Source organism: Wyeomyia smithii, chromosome 3, assembly GCF_029784165.1.
Source record: "Wyeomyia smithii strain HCP4-BCI-WySm-NY-G18 chromosome 3, ASM2978416v1, whole genome shotgun sequence".
NCBI lineage: Eukaryota > Metazoa > Arthropoda > Insecta > Diptera > Culicidae > Wyeomyia > Wyeomyia smithii.
In genome coordinates this window covers 273,555,780-273,573,081 of record NC_073696.1, presented here as the reverse complement: position 1 = coordinate 273,573,081, position 17,302 = coordinate 273,555,780, and the positions used below count along the sequence as shown (strand labels likewise).

The 17,302-nt window shown below is 40.2% G+C and overlaps 1 protein-coding gene across 1 annotated transcript in view; it reads right to left on the bottom strand.

The window, feature by feature from the left end:
- Positions 1-1,410: 1,410 nt before the first annotated feature.
- LOC129731790 (antigen 5 like allergen Cul n 1-like) overlaps positions 1,411-17,302 on the bottom strand; it is a 30,143-nt gene continuing 14,251 nt past the window's right edge. The window contains exons 3-4 of the mRNA XM_055692099.1: positions 1,885-2,129; positions 1,411-1,733 (exon numbers count right to left, since the gene is read on the bottom strand). Coding sequence (XP_055548074.1) covers positions 1,484-1,733; positions 1,885-2,129 — 495 coding nt within the window. The 3' untranslated portion in view covers positions 1,411-1,483. The remainder of the gene's footprint in view (positions 1,734-1,884; positions 2,130-17,302) is intronic.

Here is a 17,302-nt window from a genome sequence, read left to right as displayed (position 1 = left end):
CTGATTGATTGAATCGACTTCACATTAGCTCTGCATAGTCGAACTAACTGCTTTTGTGAATGCGTTCTAACAGGGCAATTTATTATTCAATGTCGGTTATGCTGATCGCAGCCTTTGCGCTGTCCCTACAGTGGGGGGTTTACTAAATAAAGTGAAAATTAGACAACTACAACAGAATTTGATTGCTAGGATCCCGCGAAGAATGTCTGCTTGTGTTGATGCCAGAAAATTATTAACCTTCAATTATATTTTTATTTGCCTTCAAAAAAGCATTTTGCTGTTCAAAATCGGTTGCTAATTACAACCTTTGAGCTGCCCTAACATTGGGGGAATTAAGATACACGGACAACATGCACTGTGGAAGCTATTTCACATTCAGTGAATTAGACGGGTGCGACAAATTTAAATTGCTAGGATGCAACACAGAATGCTTGCTTGTGTTGACAAAAATTATTAACTTTCAATGACTTGTTTATTTGCCTTAAAAAAGGCATTTTGATTTCCAAAATTGGATTACCTGATGGCAATCTTCATGCTGCCCCAACACGGGGGGAATAATGGCTGTCTGGCGACACACGCTGAGAAAAACTGCGCTGCTCCTGAGACGTGGTGACCAACCACAGAGCTAGTGCTGCTGCTAAGGAAGGACGACTGCTGTTGTCGCTGTCTAGAACTATTATGAGCGGCTCCGGCTGAAACAGGCTCTTATATAGGCCAAATAGCAAGTTTTGAATTGCAAGGTATATGATCTTGTCGGCCGTGCTTGGGAAGCAAGCATATAACGACCAATCAGAGGTCGAATTTTTCGTTTTGACAAGGCTTGACTATTTTCAATAGTACAATAGTGTGAATAATAAAATTACAATTATCTTATTTTGGGAAGAATCTTAGAAGATTTTCCAATCTATTGCTGCAAGAACGAAGGAAATCCATCGAATACTAACCGATTTATTAGCATTTGAAATTGGACATATTTTTCACTTTTTTCGGTTTTAGATTTTCATTTCACATCCCTATGTAGCCGAACTTCCTGAGAGAAGTATTCTACTTCAAAAATGCTGGTTATTCAGAACCATTATTTTTTTTAAGTTGAATATAATTAATTTGCTTTCTGTTAAACACCGAAATTAATTCCATATCCGGTGACATGCCAAAGCACGATCTCCAGGTGTTTATTTTATAAAATACTGGGCAAGTTTGTTGAGAACATTTTTAATTTTGATTTCTAAAAAGTTGAATTTTGATGAAAAAAAAAAATTACAAATTATTCCCGCTTCTAACCCTCCAGAGAGCAAGGCTTGGCGAGTGACAAAAATCCCGTTCAATAGCAAGAAACTCGAATCGCTCAAATTAACCCTATTAAATTATGGTAAACATTTCCAAACATTCATTCAACAAAGTAAAACTCAGTTCAGTAGTGCAGCAAATATCACTTTTATTAACCTACATCTATCAATTCGCAAAAGCCTCCATCGCGAGCCACTCAAAGATCCTTATCGATTGCATCGCCAATACCCTCGCACAGTCCCGGGTATTTTTTGCTGCAGTTATCACACTTGGAGCACGGTTTGCCCTTCCGGTAGACTGGCTTGCCGAGCACATTAGTGAACGAATAGTTGCAAACGTAGTACACGTAGTTACGCTTGTTGTCCGGATTGTAGTACTTGGTCGCGGCACAACCAACCCTGGTAATCCGATCGCTAGCCATCAGAGCGAAATGTCCGATATGCACTCTGCAATCAAAACCGTTATTAGTGGGATGGAATGGGGAAGAGTGGGTGTCCGTTGTTAATGACAATCGCTTTGCCCGAAGGCTTATGAAGACGGTCGAACTGGCAGGATTTTCACCGTTATCTCGAACGGTGCGTATCGAATGCCACTTACCCCTCGCCCACCTTCCGGTAGGAGTCCATTACGGTTTGGTTCGTATCGACATACTCCTGCCACCATTTGTTGGTCAGATCGGAGATAGCACGCGTGACCTCGACGGTGATGTTGTTCGGTTTGGACTTTCGGGCGATATTCTGTCCGGCGAAGCGATACTTCTCCGTCGCCCGGCATTCGTCGTGCGAGTACAAACAGGTGCGGGTATTGTATTCGGCCAGCTTTGCCAGCTCGTCGTTCCACTCCTGTTGGATTAGATGGAAAAAACATTGATGAGAACGAGGAAAAAAGATGACTCGTACTGCGCAATGGATTTCAGATAAAGTGCTTTGATCGAAAGAGCAAGTTCAGCAGACAAAAGGATTTGTTAGTGTACTAAACTTTTGACACTGATTGATAGATCACAATTTGTTTGCTCCAATTTCATAACAACAGTTTCAAGTTAATTTAGATTAATGATACCGATAGAGTCATCATCGATGTTCATCTACAACCTCACATCTGCAAAGTTTATTATTAATGCAGGATCAAATCTCTGGGAGCCAAATAAGGTAATACGAGCAGAATGAAAAGTTAACCACAATTCCCCATTAAAAATAGATGCCCAGTGTTTTCTATTGTTTTTGTTAGTACGACTTGTTGCATTTATCTTATTCCCACACTCTCTGGTTTTGCATCTGAGTGACAAATGACTCTCATTAAAAATTCCCTCATAATAATGCTTCCTAAAAACGGAAAATAAAAACCGCAACGTTTCGCATTGCTGAAGAGCTATGGGTAATATCAAAATTTACGAGAGGTACAATCGCTTAGCAGAGGGGTCACACAGTTAGCAGCCATTCGAGATAGCGAAATCCTTCAGCGCTGGGTATGAGCGGTAAAATATGAGCAATCAAAACGATTGCAAACGACCGCAAAACCACTGACGGTAATCAAGCATAGCTTTGGCGCTGAGAGAGAGAGGCGCCAGCTCAATGACAGTTCAATTTTGTTTTTGTCTACTTCGTTTTCGTTGCTGTGCAAGAAAAATATCCCACAGACGTTTTAATCAAGTCAGCGTGCGCATCTGTCACTCGTTTTGATGATGATATTATTCAAAAATATGCTCAAACTTGAGATGGTTGTTATATCGGTTCAATATTATAATCTATTTTTGATGTAACAAAAGTAGATTCATGGATTCTTTTTCCGTCCGTGCAATTAAAAATTAGTAGTTCTGATAATATTTTGTGAACTGAGGTAAGGTTGCGATGAGATCTGTCTCTATTTTTTTCATTGACCTTCGATTGATCCAGTACTTTTAACGCGGTGGATACAATTTAGTGGCGTGAGTAGTAGTTGGAAATGGACAGATGCATTAAAGGTATGCAATGCATGTTAACAAGCTCGAAATCCAGTCGATGTGTCCGCGTAATGCTCTTCAGGCTTACAAATGAATGTTAGGAATTCAAAACAATTTCAATTTGAGTGACAGGCATCACCAATGTTTTATTGTTTTTGGGTGGTTGATTACGTAGTTAAAGTTCATATTAACTTGTAAATTAGAAATGAATTATACAGTATTTTTAATTTAAATTCATGGTTTTTGTTGAAGTGAGAGTTTTCGTAAAAACGCGTAAATCACTAAAGCAGAAAAAGTTAGCACATTAACAACTTGAAATAAATCAAAGTGAATAATAGAACAAAAATAATTTATCTTTCTGTAATGTTTGTTTCAAAAATTATCTTGAAAAAATAAATGCCGGATAAATTTGCATCGATTAAGATAATCTCCGTTCCCAATGATATTTCTTGTCTGGTTCATGACATTCATTAGAATAAAAGCAAAACCAGCTGTCGCCTCTCTCTAAGCTCTGGTGCAGCATCTCAGCTGGTGTCAAACTTGTGTTGTTCACTTGGGAATAATCAAAGTATATGTAATAATAAACCGGAGAGGTATCAATTGCAGCTAAAAATGGGAACTGTATCCATTGTAATAAATTAGACTGCGAGTACAGTTCAAATCTTGTTTATTGAACGTAACAACGTCAGACACTACATCCTGCTTATAATGGCATAAACGTTCTCATGCAAAATGATCTAATCTTTGTGAGTCATCAACCGATAGACTCAGTTCATATTTTCACAAGGGGAGACGAGCTTTTCCTCTCAAGTGCACTAAAGAATCGAAGCTTGTTTTCGCTTTTCGCTCACAATAACATGAGTACACGCTTCCTAATTCTACATTGAATTTTACTGGAAATTTTTTATTCTCAGGTTATTGAATTCTAAGGTCACAACATAGGTATAGAAATCAGTGTACTTTAGCCTATTTTCGAAAACTGATCACTAACGGCCACAAAGTTTGACATTTGAAAGGGGTCTTGTAAACGTGGTTGTTGTATTGTATGGCTCTTTCATCTAGCGGTTAGCATTGTCACACGTTGAAAACTTTTGAAGATAACCTCTGCAGTGTCTAACTTTTTAATAGATTGGCCGAAATTAAAGTATCTAATCCAACATAAAAGTGACATAAAGGTTGCTAACAGTGTCTTGAAGTTTATCAGCACCTTTTTTATTGTTATTGTTTTTTTTTTCGGGTAAAAATATTTATATTGAACAGAATCTTAACGGAATGAATGAAGGAACAGAAAAAAAAAAACAAAAAAGTGGGTGTACACTAAATTATTCGATTTGTGTAAATTCAAAGTCTTCAAATTATTTTTTTGGTCAAGCAGAAACGTACTCCCTGACGCAATGCCCAGCGGTAGTTTTCCCAGTTTCAGTTTTTTTTTTCTTATTATAAAATTGTAAATAGTAAAATAGAATTGGTGTATCGATGATTAATGACTTTATTTCGTTATAATATTTTCAAGTATTGATTCCTGATCATTAGGCAGCTCATTCCAACATGTTAACGTAGAATTATGACAGCTTGTCTTAACCTGGGTACCCGGGTATCATTTTTGAGTTTATTACTTTAAAAAGTAAGTTTAACCTCAGCTCTTCCATATACCGCACTTGAGCGAACTGTCATTCAAGACATTTTCAGTTCGAAGCATCTCGTTTTTGCGGGTACTCTGGTACTCTGTCGAGCACTTACGGGTGTTAAAATGACCGAGTACAAATCGGTTAAGCCAATTTTGTTACTTGCAATAGGCTCGGGAATAAACTCGATTGGGGTTAATCAATTCAATGATCTGAAGTGGGGAATTTCAGTTAAGTCTTTTTTAATTATTCTCTATCAACTCTTTCGTTCTTTAAAAGGTTGGTGACCCTGCAGCAGAATGTTGTTTAATTAGCTTGAAGTCTTTCGAAAATAATATTGAAGGTTACTGGAACACAGCTGCCGGACCTTATCACCAGAGAAAATAGGAGGGTGGTATCCAAGACGCGGCCGCGTGGTTAACGTAGGACTAAGATAGTTTCATACATCTTAATTCCCTCTCTAAGAAAACATTGTATACGAATACACATGAAACTTAGGAATTAACAGACACGGAATGATTCTAGTTTTGTTAAATTTAACGATATTTCCTTCTCTTTCTAGCACTTTTCAAGCTGTCAAGTATTTTATAACAGACGCTGTCACAAAATATTAAAAAATTGGTCGCAACCTAATACGAAAACAAAACAGTTGCTAGATGGACGTGTGGTCTAGCTTCAACGCAAGAGATAAATAATAACTACTTCAATTAGATGATTTTGGGGCGCAATAATTACAGATGGCAAGTTTGCTCAATTTTTCGTTACTACGGATTGCCTTTTGCATATAACCATGGGCGTAGCCAGAATTTCAAATAGGGGGGGGGGGTTAAGCTCTTCAAAATTTCAGAAGTAAAAAATGGTACAATAAGGTCGCTTCTTACGCGGTTGTTTTTACGCGGGTTTTTTTACGCGGCTTTTTTTTACGTGGATTCCGGAATTTACGCGGATTTCGAATGTCACGCGTTTTTTTACGCGGATTCTGGAATTTACGCGTTTTCTTACGCGGCACGTATCCCCCGCGTAAAAAGCGACTTTAGTGTGTTTTGAAAAATAGAAATAAGTACTAGTCTTTAGTGATTGTTACATCAAGGCAACCAGTGAAAAGTAGTCCTTGACATCAGAGTGGAAAATTTGATTATTCTTTGTCCAACCTCAAATACAAATAGATGTTCTGTACTAAAAACTTCATTTAAAAGTTCATTTAAACCTTTGGACATATTATTTTGGCGACGAGGATCTCAAGAATCCACCGACATGGCAGAAGATAAAGTTGATCAGCAGCCGCAACCGGGAATTCAAGATATGATTCACAAGGCGTCGTACACAAATTACGTAACGCATGAAAGGGGGGAGGGGGGTTAAGTCTGCGTTACTTATCGTTACATAGGGGGGAGGGGGGGGTAGTTGAGATCGTTACGTAACTGTGATGTTTGCTCAAAATTGCAAATTTGGAGAGGAGCACAGATTGCCCAGCGTTACGTAATTTTAGGGGGGGGGGGGTCATATCGAACGTTACTTTTCGTTACAAAGGGGGGAAGGGGTCTGAAATCTAAGTTTTAGCGTTACGTAATTTGTGTACGACGCCCAAGATGGCCCAAATTTTACAGCGGATAGCGGTCCAGCACCAGCGTCAGTATCAAACCCCGGAGCAGATTTTGGAGTCCCTCTCTTCGAACATCATCGAGTTTGTCTTCGACGAAGAAAACGGAGTTACGCTCGGACGTTGTTGTTTAACAGGCCAGCTGAATGATGCGGCGAAGGTACGTTTATTTCTCCGGAAGCTGGACACCCATTCGCACAGCCGCTATCTCAACTACATCCTGTCAAAGCTTCCCAAGGATGTGAAGATTGAAGACACAGTCAAGATTCTCAATAAAATCTTCGGGTATCAAACGTCAAACGTTCCGGAAGCGGTTCATGTGTCTTTTCACGATTGTTGTTGATGAACACTCAGTAAGCAGAGAGCACTCAACCGCTGTTCAATTATTGTTGACCTCAGCCAGGTTTTCACTCGACGTAATGTGCTGAACGAGCGTTCAATCGTGCATGTTTCCATGGTAGAGCAAGTTCAATTTTAACTGCTTTCTCAGTCGCAGGGAAGAAAGAACGGGCTTTAGCTAGCAGGTCTATAAGATCCAACTCTTCCAAGTTCTTACGATCTACTCTCATCTTGCTGCAATGTTAATACACAACTTCCACCTCTCCAACAAAATGGTCAACTTCATATAAAAATTACGAAATTTTCGGTTTTGCGCTTGAATTCTTCCAACGACATGCGTATTACGTTAGCGGAATGCAGCAAGGACAACGCGTAGGCAGGTGCACTATCTTCATCGAACCGTGTTTCCAGTGAAGTTACAAGAGAATCAAGGTAAGGAATTGTCACAGCTCGGTTCCAATACTCCAAGCTAGTTGATGCAGGCGGATCCATGGTGGATCAACTGAAAAACCTGTGCAATTCCACGCAACATAGCGCAAGCATTTCAATCAATTATTTTTGATCTGGCTGTTACTTCACATAGATGGCTAAAGATGTCGCAACGACCCCCCTGCCCCCTCTGGCTACGCCTATGTATATAACGTGGGATGATTTTCGTTCTCTCTTGTTGAGTATTCCATAACACGCACCCTTGTACCGCAGCCAATGAATTCGACCTACCAATAATTGGAGCCCGACATGAGATGAAAAAAATTGAGCAGTTTTACCAGAAGTTTCTGTTTTTTACTTTTTGATTACTTAGATTAAACAAATTGAGGATAAAACCCAAATTAATCCACTTAGTGGTGAGACCCAGCCTTTCTCATTCGAACTTATCACTTGTTAAAATAGATTAACACGAACATTTCAATTTTAGAAAATAAAATACACCTTGGAAATTTCTGCTGGATTTATTTTCCACTTTAAATAACGAATTTCTGATAGCCAACAGCACAACTATACCGAACATTTAAAACATACCATTTACACACAAACGAGCATACAGTAACACATACACATGTAAACACCATGAAGTAAACATGTTTTAAATACATCACGCGAAAAATCCAGATGACTACTCCTGGTTACCGGAATACCTCCTAGAATGGCAGAATTCTGCCTAATCTGGATATTTCGATGGCGAAGATGCCGATTTTTAGTTTCTGAAAACAGCACAAAGTGATCAAATATCACCTATCATGAGTATTGCGGAAGCATTAAACCCAGAGGCCAGATATTTACTTGGGATTTTCTAGAAAGTAGCTTCCGATTTATGGAAAACAACCTCAAAGGGACAAACATTACCCAATGTTTTTCAGGAGCCGGAATAGTGCTCGGAAGCCGGGGTGAACTATATACTTCGCTTTGAAACCCGATTTTGCAGCTTCCGGTTTCTGGAGAACATCCTTAAATTATCAAATACAATCCAACGAAGGTATATCCACTTTTTGGGTACTAGGATATTGATGTTATATATAAAGTAATAGTTTAAGTATGTTTGAGACTAACTTTGTGATAATCGGTCTAACTATTTTGAAAAACCTAAATTAATCCACCTAGCGGTCAGACCCAGCCTCTCTCATTTAAACTTATTATTTGTAAAAATAGATTTACATGAACGCTGCAATCCAACAAAGGAATATTCACTCTTTGGGTACTAAAATATTGATGTTGTAACTAAAGTATATAATTTAAAATTTGAATTAAATTCAATCATCAGCAATATCAGAAACATTTAAATTGAACGATAACATATTTAAATTATGTTGAGGTCACATATATTAATCAAAGCAGGTATAGTTTTGAATAGTCTTTGAATTTCTCTTCTTTCCATAACTTTTGAGCCACATATCAAATTGTTATGAAGTTTGTTATTGGTAAGTTCGAGAGATGACTCGTTCGTATGACACAAGTTATGTTCCAATAAGTCATGTAATCTTTGAGATAATAGACTTTCGTTGTTTTATTAACAATTTAATACATAACGGTTGCTTAAGTTCGATTATAATCAAATGAAAAAGGAACGTATAAAGCAGCCAAACTTTGAAACCACGTGTTCAATCATAATTCATCAGTTAACCCTTAACTAGCCCGTTCATCTGATATCAATATTGTTCAAATCGGTTGTGTAGTTTCTAAGATAATAAAGTTTCGTGATTTTCACATTTCGATACATTACAGACGAAGTTACAATCCGATTACAGCAAAATGCAATAGGGTGTTATGAGGTAGGTAGACCTTTCATTTGATACTAATTCTGTGGAAATCGGGTCAACCATCTCTGAGAAAAGTGAGTGAGTCCAGGTAGTCTTTGGAATATGTTTCTTTCAATAGCTAGATTTCACATTTTTAAACATTACAGGCAAAGTAATAATCCGTTTGCAAAAAAAAATCATTAGGGTCTTATGGGGCAACAAGACCTTCCATATGACACTGATTTTATGCAAATCTGTCCAGCCATCTCTGAGAAACATGAGTGAGAAGGAATAGTATCCAGAACACGTTTCTTTCCATTACTTCTGAACCACAAAATTCAAAAGTTAAGGGTTTTTAAGTAGCCCGTTCATTTGAAACCAATTTTGTTCAAATCGTTTGTGCAGTTTCTGAGATATTGATGTTTCATGATTTTTACATTTTGATACATAACCTCTAAACTAGAAATCTGATTACAATAAAATTCAATAGGATCTTATAGGGCAACTAGACCATTCATTTGCAATTAATTTCATTGAAATCGGTTCAGCCATCGCTGAGAAAAGTGAGTGAGAAAAAAAGTTTCCAGTGATCGTTAGGAGAAAGTCAATATGTTTACTTTCATTATGTGATTTCACATTTTTATGAACAACGGACAAAGTTACTATCCGATTGCAATAAAATTCAATAGCAACCTATGGGGCAACTAGACCTTTCATTTGACACTAATTTTGTGAAAATCGGTTCAACTATCTCTGAGAAAAATGAGTGAGTTTAAACAACCTTAGTATAACTTTTCTTTACATAACTTTTGAACCATATGTTCAACCATAACGAAATTTAAAAGTTAAGGATTCTGGAGACAGCCCGATCATTTGAAACCAGTTCCATTGAAATCGGTTGTGTGGTTTCTGAGATATTGATGTTTCGTGATTTTTACATTTTGATACATAACCTCTAAACTAAAAATCCGATTACAATGAAATTCAATAGCAACCTATGGCGCAACTAGACCTCTCATTTGCAATTAATTTCATGAAAATCGGTCCAGCCATCTCTGAGAAAAGTGAGTGAGAAAAAAAAGTTGCACATACATACACACACACACACATACACACATACATAAATACATACAGAAAATGCTCAGTTCGTCGAAAGGGGTCGAGTGGTATATGACATTCGGCCATTGGGATCACTTTTATACCTTTGGTTTTTCCAGTGATTGCTATACCTTTCTAGGAGAAAGGCAAAAAATTGGTGAGTTTGAGCAGTCTTTGGAATATGTTTCTTTTCAACAGGTGTTTTCCTTCTTTCATTCATAACGGACAAAGTTATAATCCAACTACAATAAAGTTCAATAGGGCTTGTGGGCTAACTAGGCCTTCAACATGACACTAATTTGAAAAAATTAATTCATCTAATTCTAAGAAAAATGAGGGAGTTTCATAGCCTCCCGAACACGTTTCTTTTAAAAACTTTTGAACCATATGTTCAATCATTATTTAAGGATTTTCAAGACAGCCCGTTCATTTGACACCAGTTTTGTAGTTTCTAAGATAATGAAGTTTCGTGATATTCACATTTTAAAATACGGTACCGGAACTAAATTTCCGATTACAATGAAATTCAATAGGGTGTTATAAGGCCACTAGACTTTTCATTTGCAACTGATTTCGTGAAAATCGACCTAACCATCTCTGAGAAAAGTGTGCGAGTTTTAGCAGGCTTTGGTATAAGCTTTGCTTTTGTGATTTCACATTTTTATAAATACAATAAAATTCAATAACAACCTATGGGATAACTAGACTTTTCATTCTGTGCCGAACACGCATCAGTATCGGATGTGTTTGGTGATCGCTCCGATAGAATATAAAACAAAAGACGCGCGAGCAAGTGTTGGCATTGTTTGCGTGGTCGAGTGAAGGCTCAAGGTCGCCCGCCTTTGTGCAACTGTTTCGCATCGTGGCTGTTTGCTGGTGCGTAAGCCGATTTGGCTGCTAAGTGATTTGTGCTACAGCAGTGGACGAGAATCTCAACACAAAGGAGGAAAAAGAAGAAGCCAACAGTTGACAGCGAGTTGTGTCGCTGTGCTGAGTGATCACACACCCGGCTCGCTGCTGGTGGCTGTTTGGAGCTGCTGTATTGGTGCTGCTGGCTGTAAAGGCTGCAGCTTCGACCGTTCGGACAACCAACCCTGCTGAAAGGAGAAGTAAAGAGGTACGTGTTCTGTCGGCGCTAGTGCGCTAGATTTAGCGCGATGGATGTAAATCCCTCGCCTCCCGTGCCACCATCCCCGAACCCCTCCGACCCTGTCCCTCCTGCCAACCCTTCCTCTGTTAATTCTCCAGTCCCCCCTCGCCCCAGGCTTTACCCGGACGGATCTCAGGGCAGCGTTACTGTTTTCTTTCGGCCAAAAGCAGGACCGAAATCGAAACCGTTAAATATCCTGCAGATTTCGAAAGACCTGACGGAGGGGTACAAGGCCGTGACCGAAATCACCAAGGTCAGACCCAACAAGCTCCGTGTCGTGGTCAGCGACCTGGAACAGGCCAACGCTATTGCTCGCTCCGAGCTCTTCACACGCGAGTATCGCGTTTATATACCCGCACGAGACGTTGAGATCGACGGTGTCATAACCGATTCGAGTCTGTCGGTCGAGTGTATCTTGGCAAGCGGTATTGGCTGCTTCGAAAATGCTTTGTGTCACGACGTAAAAGTAAAGATCATAGATTGCAAGCAATTGCGGTCTGTGTCTCTTGTCAACGGCACAAAAGTGTACACTCCGTCAGACTCGTTTCGTGTTACATTTGCCGGATCTACTCTCCCTAGCCACGTCTCGATCGATCGGGTTCGTCTGCCTGTGCGATTGTATGTACCCCGTGTTATGAATTGCACCAATTGCAAGCAGCTAGGCCACACAGCCGCCTACTGCTGCAATAAGGCACGATGTAGCAAGTGTGGAGAAACTCATGCGAACGATTCTTGCAGTGTAAATGCTGAAAAATGTATTCACTGCGGGGAAAATCAGCATGAGCTCTCCACATGCCCGGTGTACATGCAGCGCAGAGATAAAATCAAGCGGTCACTTAAGGAGCGTTCAAAGCGTTCTTACGCTGAGATGCTGAAGAAGACCGTGACCACTTCTACCATAACATCGAACCCCTTTGATCTGTCGTCCTCTGATGAAACCGATTCTGACGATTCCCCAGCGGGAACAACTTATGCCAATCCTGGGGCGTCTAGAAAGAGGAAAAATATTTCCTCTCCTAAACTTCCCCGAAAAGGTCCTAAGATTTCCCAAAGTGTAATGAAAAGTACGAACAAACCAAACAGTGCTGCGGAAAAACCGAAGCAAACTCCTCCCGGGCTTGCAAATTTAAAGTCCCAGAAGGAGTTCCCAGCACTGCCAGGAACATCTAAAACCCCAGTTGTTCCTTTTGCACTCCCAGTTGATGAAACAAACTCTGGATTAGTGAAGTTTTCTGACATTGTGGACTGGATTTTTGAAAATTTCAATGTACCCGATCCAATTAAAATTTTTCTTACAGCATTCCTCCCAACAGTTAGATCATTTTTGAAGCAGTTGACTGCCCAATGGCCCTTCCATGCAGCGATTGTATCCTTCGATGCTTAATTCATCTGCGTATACGAAGGATTCTATCTCTGTCTTACAGTGGAATTGTAGAAGTATTTTACCAAAAATTGATTCGTTTAAAGTTTTGATAAATAAAAACAAATGCGATGCATTTTCCCTATGTGAAACTTGGCTTACTTCAAATATTGATCTCAACTTCCATGATTTTAATATTATTCGCCTTGATCGAGACACCCCATATGAAGGCGTACTTTTAGGGATTAAAAAGTGCTATTCTTTCTATCGTATTAACCTCCCCTCGATTCCAGGCACCGAAGTTGTCGCATGTCAAATGACAATACAAGGTAAAGAGCTTTGTATTGCCTCAATATATATTCCTCCCAGAGCACAAGTTGGGCAACGGTTGCTCTTTGATTTAATAGAACTTCTTCCCTCGCCACGTTTGATTTTGGGAGACTTCAACTCTCATGGTGTGGCTTAGGGTTCCCCCTACAATGATAACCGCTCCTCTTTAATCTATAACCTTTGCGATGACTTTGACATGACTATTTTGAACAAAGGTGAAATGACACGTATCCTGAAACCTCCAGCGCGCCCAAGCGCTTTGGATCTATCCTTATGTTCGACGTCGCTACGGTTGGATTGCACATGGAAGGTAATCCTCGATCCTCACGGTAGCGACCATTTGCCTATTCTTATTTCAATCAATAACGGGTCAACTCGCATGCGACCAGTTGACATTCCGTATGACCTTACACGGAATGTCGATTGGAAGTTATACGAGGAAATGATTTCAAAAGCGGTCGAGTCGATTAAACAACACCCACCACTTGAAGAATACAACCTCCTCACGGGCCTAATCCTCGATGCCGCGTTGCAAGCCCAAACGAAAAAATATCCCGGCGTAACGATCAAAAAGCGGCCTCCAACTCCGTGGTGGGACAAAGAGTGCTCCGATGTCTACACGCAAAGATCCGACGCGTTTTTGGCCGGAGCTTGATACCAAGCTTAAAAGCCTGGCTAAAGCAAAGAAACGCGGATATTGGCGTCGGTTCGTGAACGAGACGTCGAGGGAGACATCGATGAGCACTCTTTGGAACACAGCCCGAAGAATGCGGAATCGCGTAACGGTCAACGAAAGCGAGGAGTCTTCAAGTCGTTGGATATTTGATTTTGCCAGGAAAGTATGTCCGGACTCTGTTCCTGCCCAAAACATTGTTCGCGATGCGTCTCCGGGCCACGATGCGATAGAATCACCTTTTACGATGGCAGAATTTTCAGTTGCCCTTCTGTACTGTAACAATAACGCGCCTGGGTTAGATAGAATCAAATTCAACTTGTTGAAGAATCTACCCGGCAATGCCAAGAGGCGCTTGTTGAACTTGTTCAATAAGTTCCTGGAGCAAAACATTGTACCGCAGGATTGGAGGCAAGTGACGGTGATCGCCATCCAAAAACCGGGAAAACCAGCTTCTGATCACAACTCTTATTGGCCGATTGCAATGCTATCCTGTATCCGGAGATTGATGGAGAAAATGATACTCCGTCATTTAGACCATTGGGTCGAATCAAACGATCTACTATCAGGTACTCAATTTGGCTTCCGCCGTGCCAAAGGAACGAATGATTGTCTTGCGTTGCTTTCAACAGATATTCAGCTAGCCTATGCTCGCAAAGAACAAATGGCATTTGTGTTCTTGGACATTAAGGGGGCTTTTGATTCCGTTTCTATTGACATTCTTTCGGGCAAACTTCACCGACAAGGATTTTCACCAATTTTGAACAACTTTTTGCATAATTTGTTGTCCGAAAAGCATATGCATTTTACGCATGGCGATTTGGCAACTTTTCGTATTAGCTACATGAGTCTTCCCCAGGGCTCATGCTCAATTTTTATGTGAATGACTTTGACGCATGTCTGGCAAATTTATGCACGATAAGACAACTTGCAGACGACAGCGTGGTCTCTGTTACAGGAGCCAAAGCTGCCGATTTGCAAGGACCATTGCAAGATACCTTGGACAATTTGTCTGCTTGGGCTTTACAGCTAGGTATCGAATTCTCTCCGGAGAAGACTGAGATAGTAGTTTTTTCTAGGAAGCATGAACCTGCTCAGCTTCAAACACAATTAATGGGTAAAACGATTTCTCAGGTTTTGGTACACAAATATCTTGGTGTCTGGTTCGATTCGAAAGGCACGTGGGGATGTCACGTTCGGTATTTGATGAAAAAATGTCAACAAAGAGTGAATTTTCTCCGGACAATTACTGGATCATGGTGGGGCGCCCACCCAGGAGACCTCATAAGGCTTTACCAAACAACGATATTGTCGGTGCTTGAGTACGGGTGTTTCTGCTTCCGCTCCGCTGCAAACACCCATTTATTCAAGCTGGAACGATTGCAGTATCGTTGTTTGCGTATTGCCTTAGGTTGCATGCATTCGACCCATACGATGAGTTTGGAAGTTTTGGCGGGCGTTCTCCCATTAAAAGACCGCTTTTGGGATCTGACTACTCGTATTCTCATCAAATGTGAGGTTTTGAACCCCTTGGTAATTGAAAATTTCGATAGGCTAGTTGAACTTAATTCTCAAACCCGTTTCATGACTGTGTATTTCAATCACATGTCTCAAAGTATAAATCCTTCCTCATACACCTCCAATCGTGTCAAATTAGTAGATACTTCTGTTTCTACTGTGTTTTTCGATACATCCATGATGGAAGAATCTCGTGGAATCCCGGATCATTTACGCGTGCAGCAGATCCCTAAAATATTTTATAACAAATATAAAAACATCAACTGCGACAATGCGTTTTATACTGATGGATCACTTCTCAACGGGTCCACTGGCTTCGGTATCTTCAACAATAATTTTACCGCCTCCTACAAGCTCGACAATCCTGCTTCTGTTTACGTCGCAGAATTGGCTGCAATTCAGTACACCCTAGGGATTATCGAAAAAATGCCCACGGACCATTATTTCACCTTTACGGACAGTCTCAGTTCCATTGAGGCTCTCCGATCGATGAAAGATGTTAAGCACTCTCCGTATTTCCTGGGGAAAATACGGGAACATCTGAGTGCTTTATCCGAAAAATCTACTCAGATTACCTTAGCGTGGGTCCCTTCTCACTGCTCGATACCGGGCAATGAGAAAGCGGACTCTTTGGCTAAGGTGGGCGCAACAAACGGTGGAATTTATGAAAGACCAGTTGCCTTTAATGAATTTTTCTCATTTGTACGTCAGAATACGATCATCAGTTGGCAAAATGCTTGGACCAGAGGGGAACTGGGAAGGTGGTTACATTCCATAATCCCCAAGGTGTCGACGAACCCGTGGTTCAAGGGGTTGGATGTAGGTCGGGATTTCATTTGCGTGATGTCCCGGCTTATGTCCAATTACTATAGATTTGACGCGCATCTCCGTCGTGTTGGGCTCGGGGAAAGTGGTATCTGTGCCTGTGGTGAAGGTTATCACGACATAGAGCACGTTGTTTGGTCATGCCCTGTACACCGTGACGCCAGGTCTAAATACGTTTTCCTGAAATCCATCCACGCCCCAGTTTAGTCCTACCCCCTTCTGCCTGCATCCAGCCTAACGACAAGAACACGTTAAGACCCCGGATCCGGAAACAGCAATCAGACCCGCACGATACTCTCAAGGCCCGAGGGAGACAACCCAATATGCCAGTCCGTAATATCTTGGCCCAGCAGCGGAACATGTGCTTACCTATGGCAATGAAAACCATCATACAGTAAACCAGTGCTTTTAATGCAAAATATTATAGCTTTAAGTTACATTTAGTTTCAGCTCGTAGTCGGCAGCGAGGATAAAAAATTTGCTTTTAGTTATTAAGATACTTTAGAAAGTAAGCTACCAGATATAATTGGCGCCGTTAAACATTAAATTGTATTTGTGCCGTGTCAAATAAATTATAGATGAACAAAAAAAACTAGACTTTTCGATCGAGACTAATTTTGTAAAAATCGATCCAGCAATCTCTGAGAAAAATGGGTGAGTTAGAAAAAAGTGAGTTAAAAAAACAGCCTCTGGAAAACAATATTTTACATAACTTTTGATCCATATGTTTAATTATTATGAAATTTATAAGTTAAGGGTTCAAGAGATAGCCCGTTCATTTGACATCAGTTTTGTTAAAATCGGTTGGGTAGTTTCTAAGATATTGATGTTACATGATTTTTACATTTTGATACATAACCTTTAAATTAAAAACCCGATTAAAAAGAAATTCAATAGCAACTTATGGGCCAACCAGACCTTTGATTTGCAATTAATTTCATGGAAAGCAAAGTGAGTGAGGAAAAAAAGTTGCACATACACACACTCATACATAAATACATACAGAAAATGTTCAACTCGTCGAACTGAGTCGAGTGATATACGACATTTGGCCCTTTGAAGCACTTTCATATCTTTAGTTTTTGCAGTGATTGCTATACCTTTCTTGGAGAAAGACAAAAAGTAACACGCATGACCACTATATTTCAAATGCTAAATTCTCATCCGGTATTTCAACAGAAACCTGCACAATAAATGTGCTCCTTGTGACTTGTTTCACGTTCATTACCTTACCAAACAGCAACCAACAACATTAACGACAACGTCGTCCGCCTATCGTTGTAAATTGTGCAAAAAGATCTTCGCCTCTGTAGCCAACCCGGTG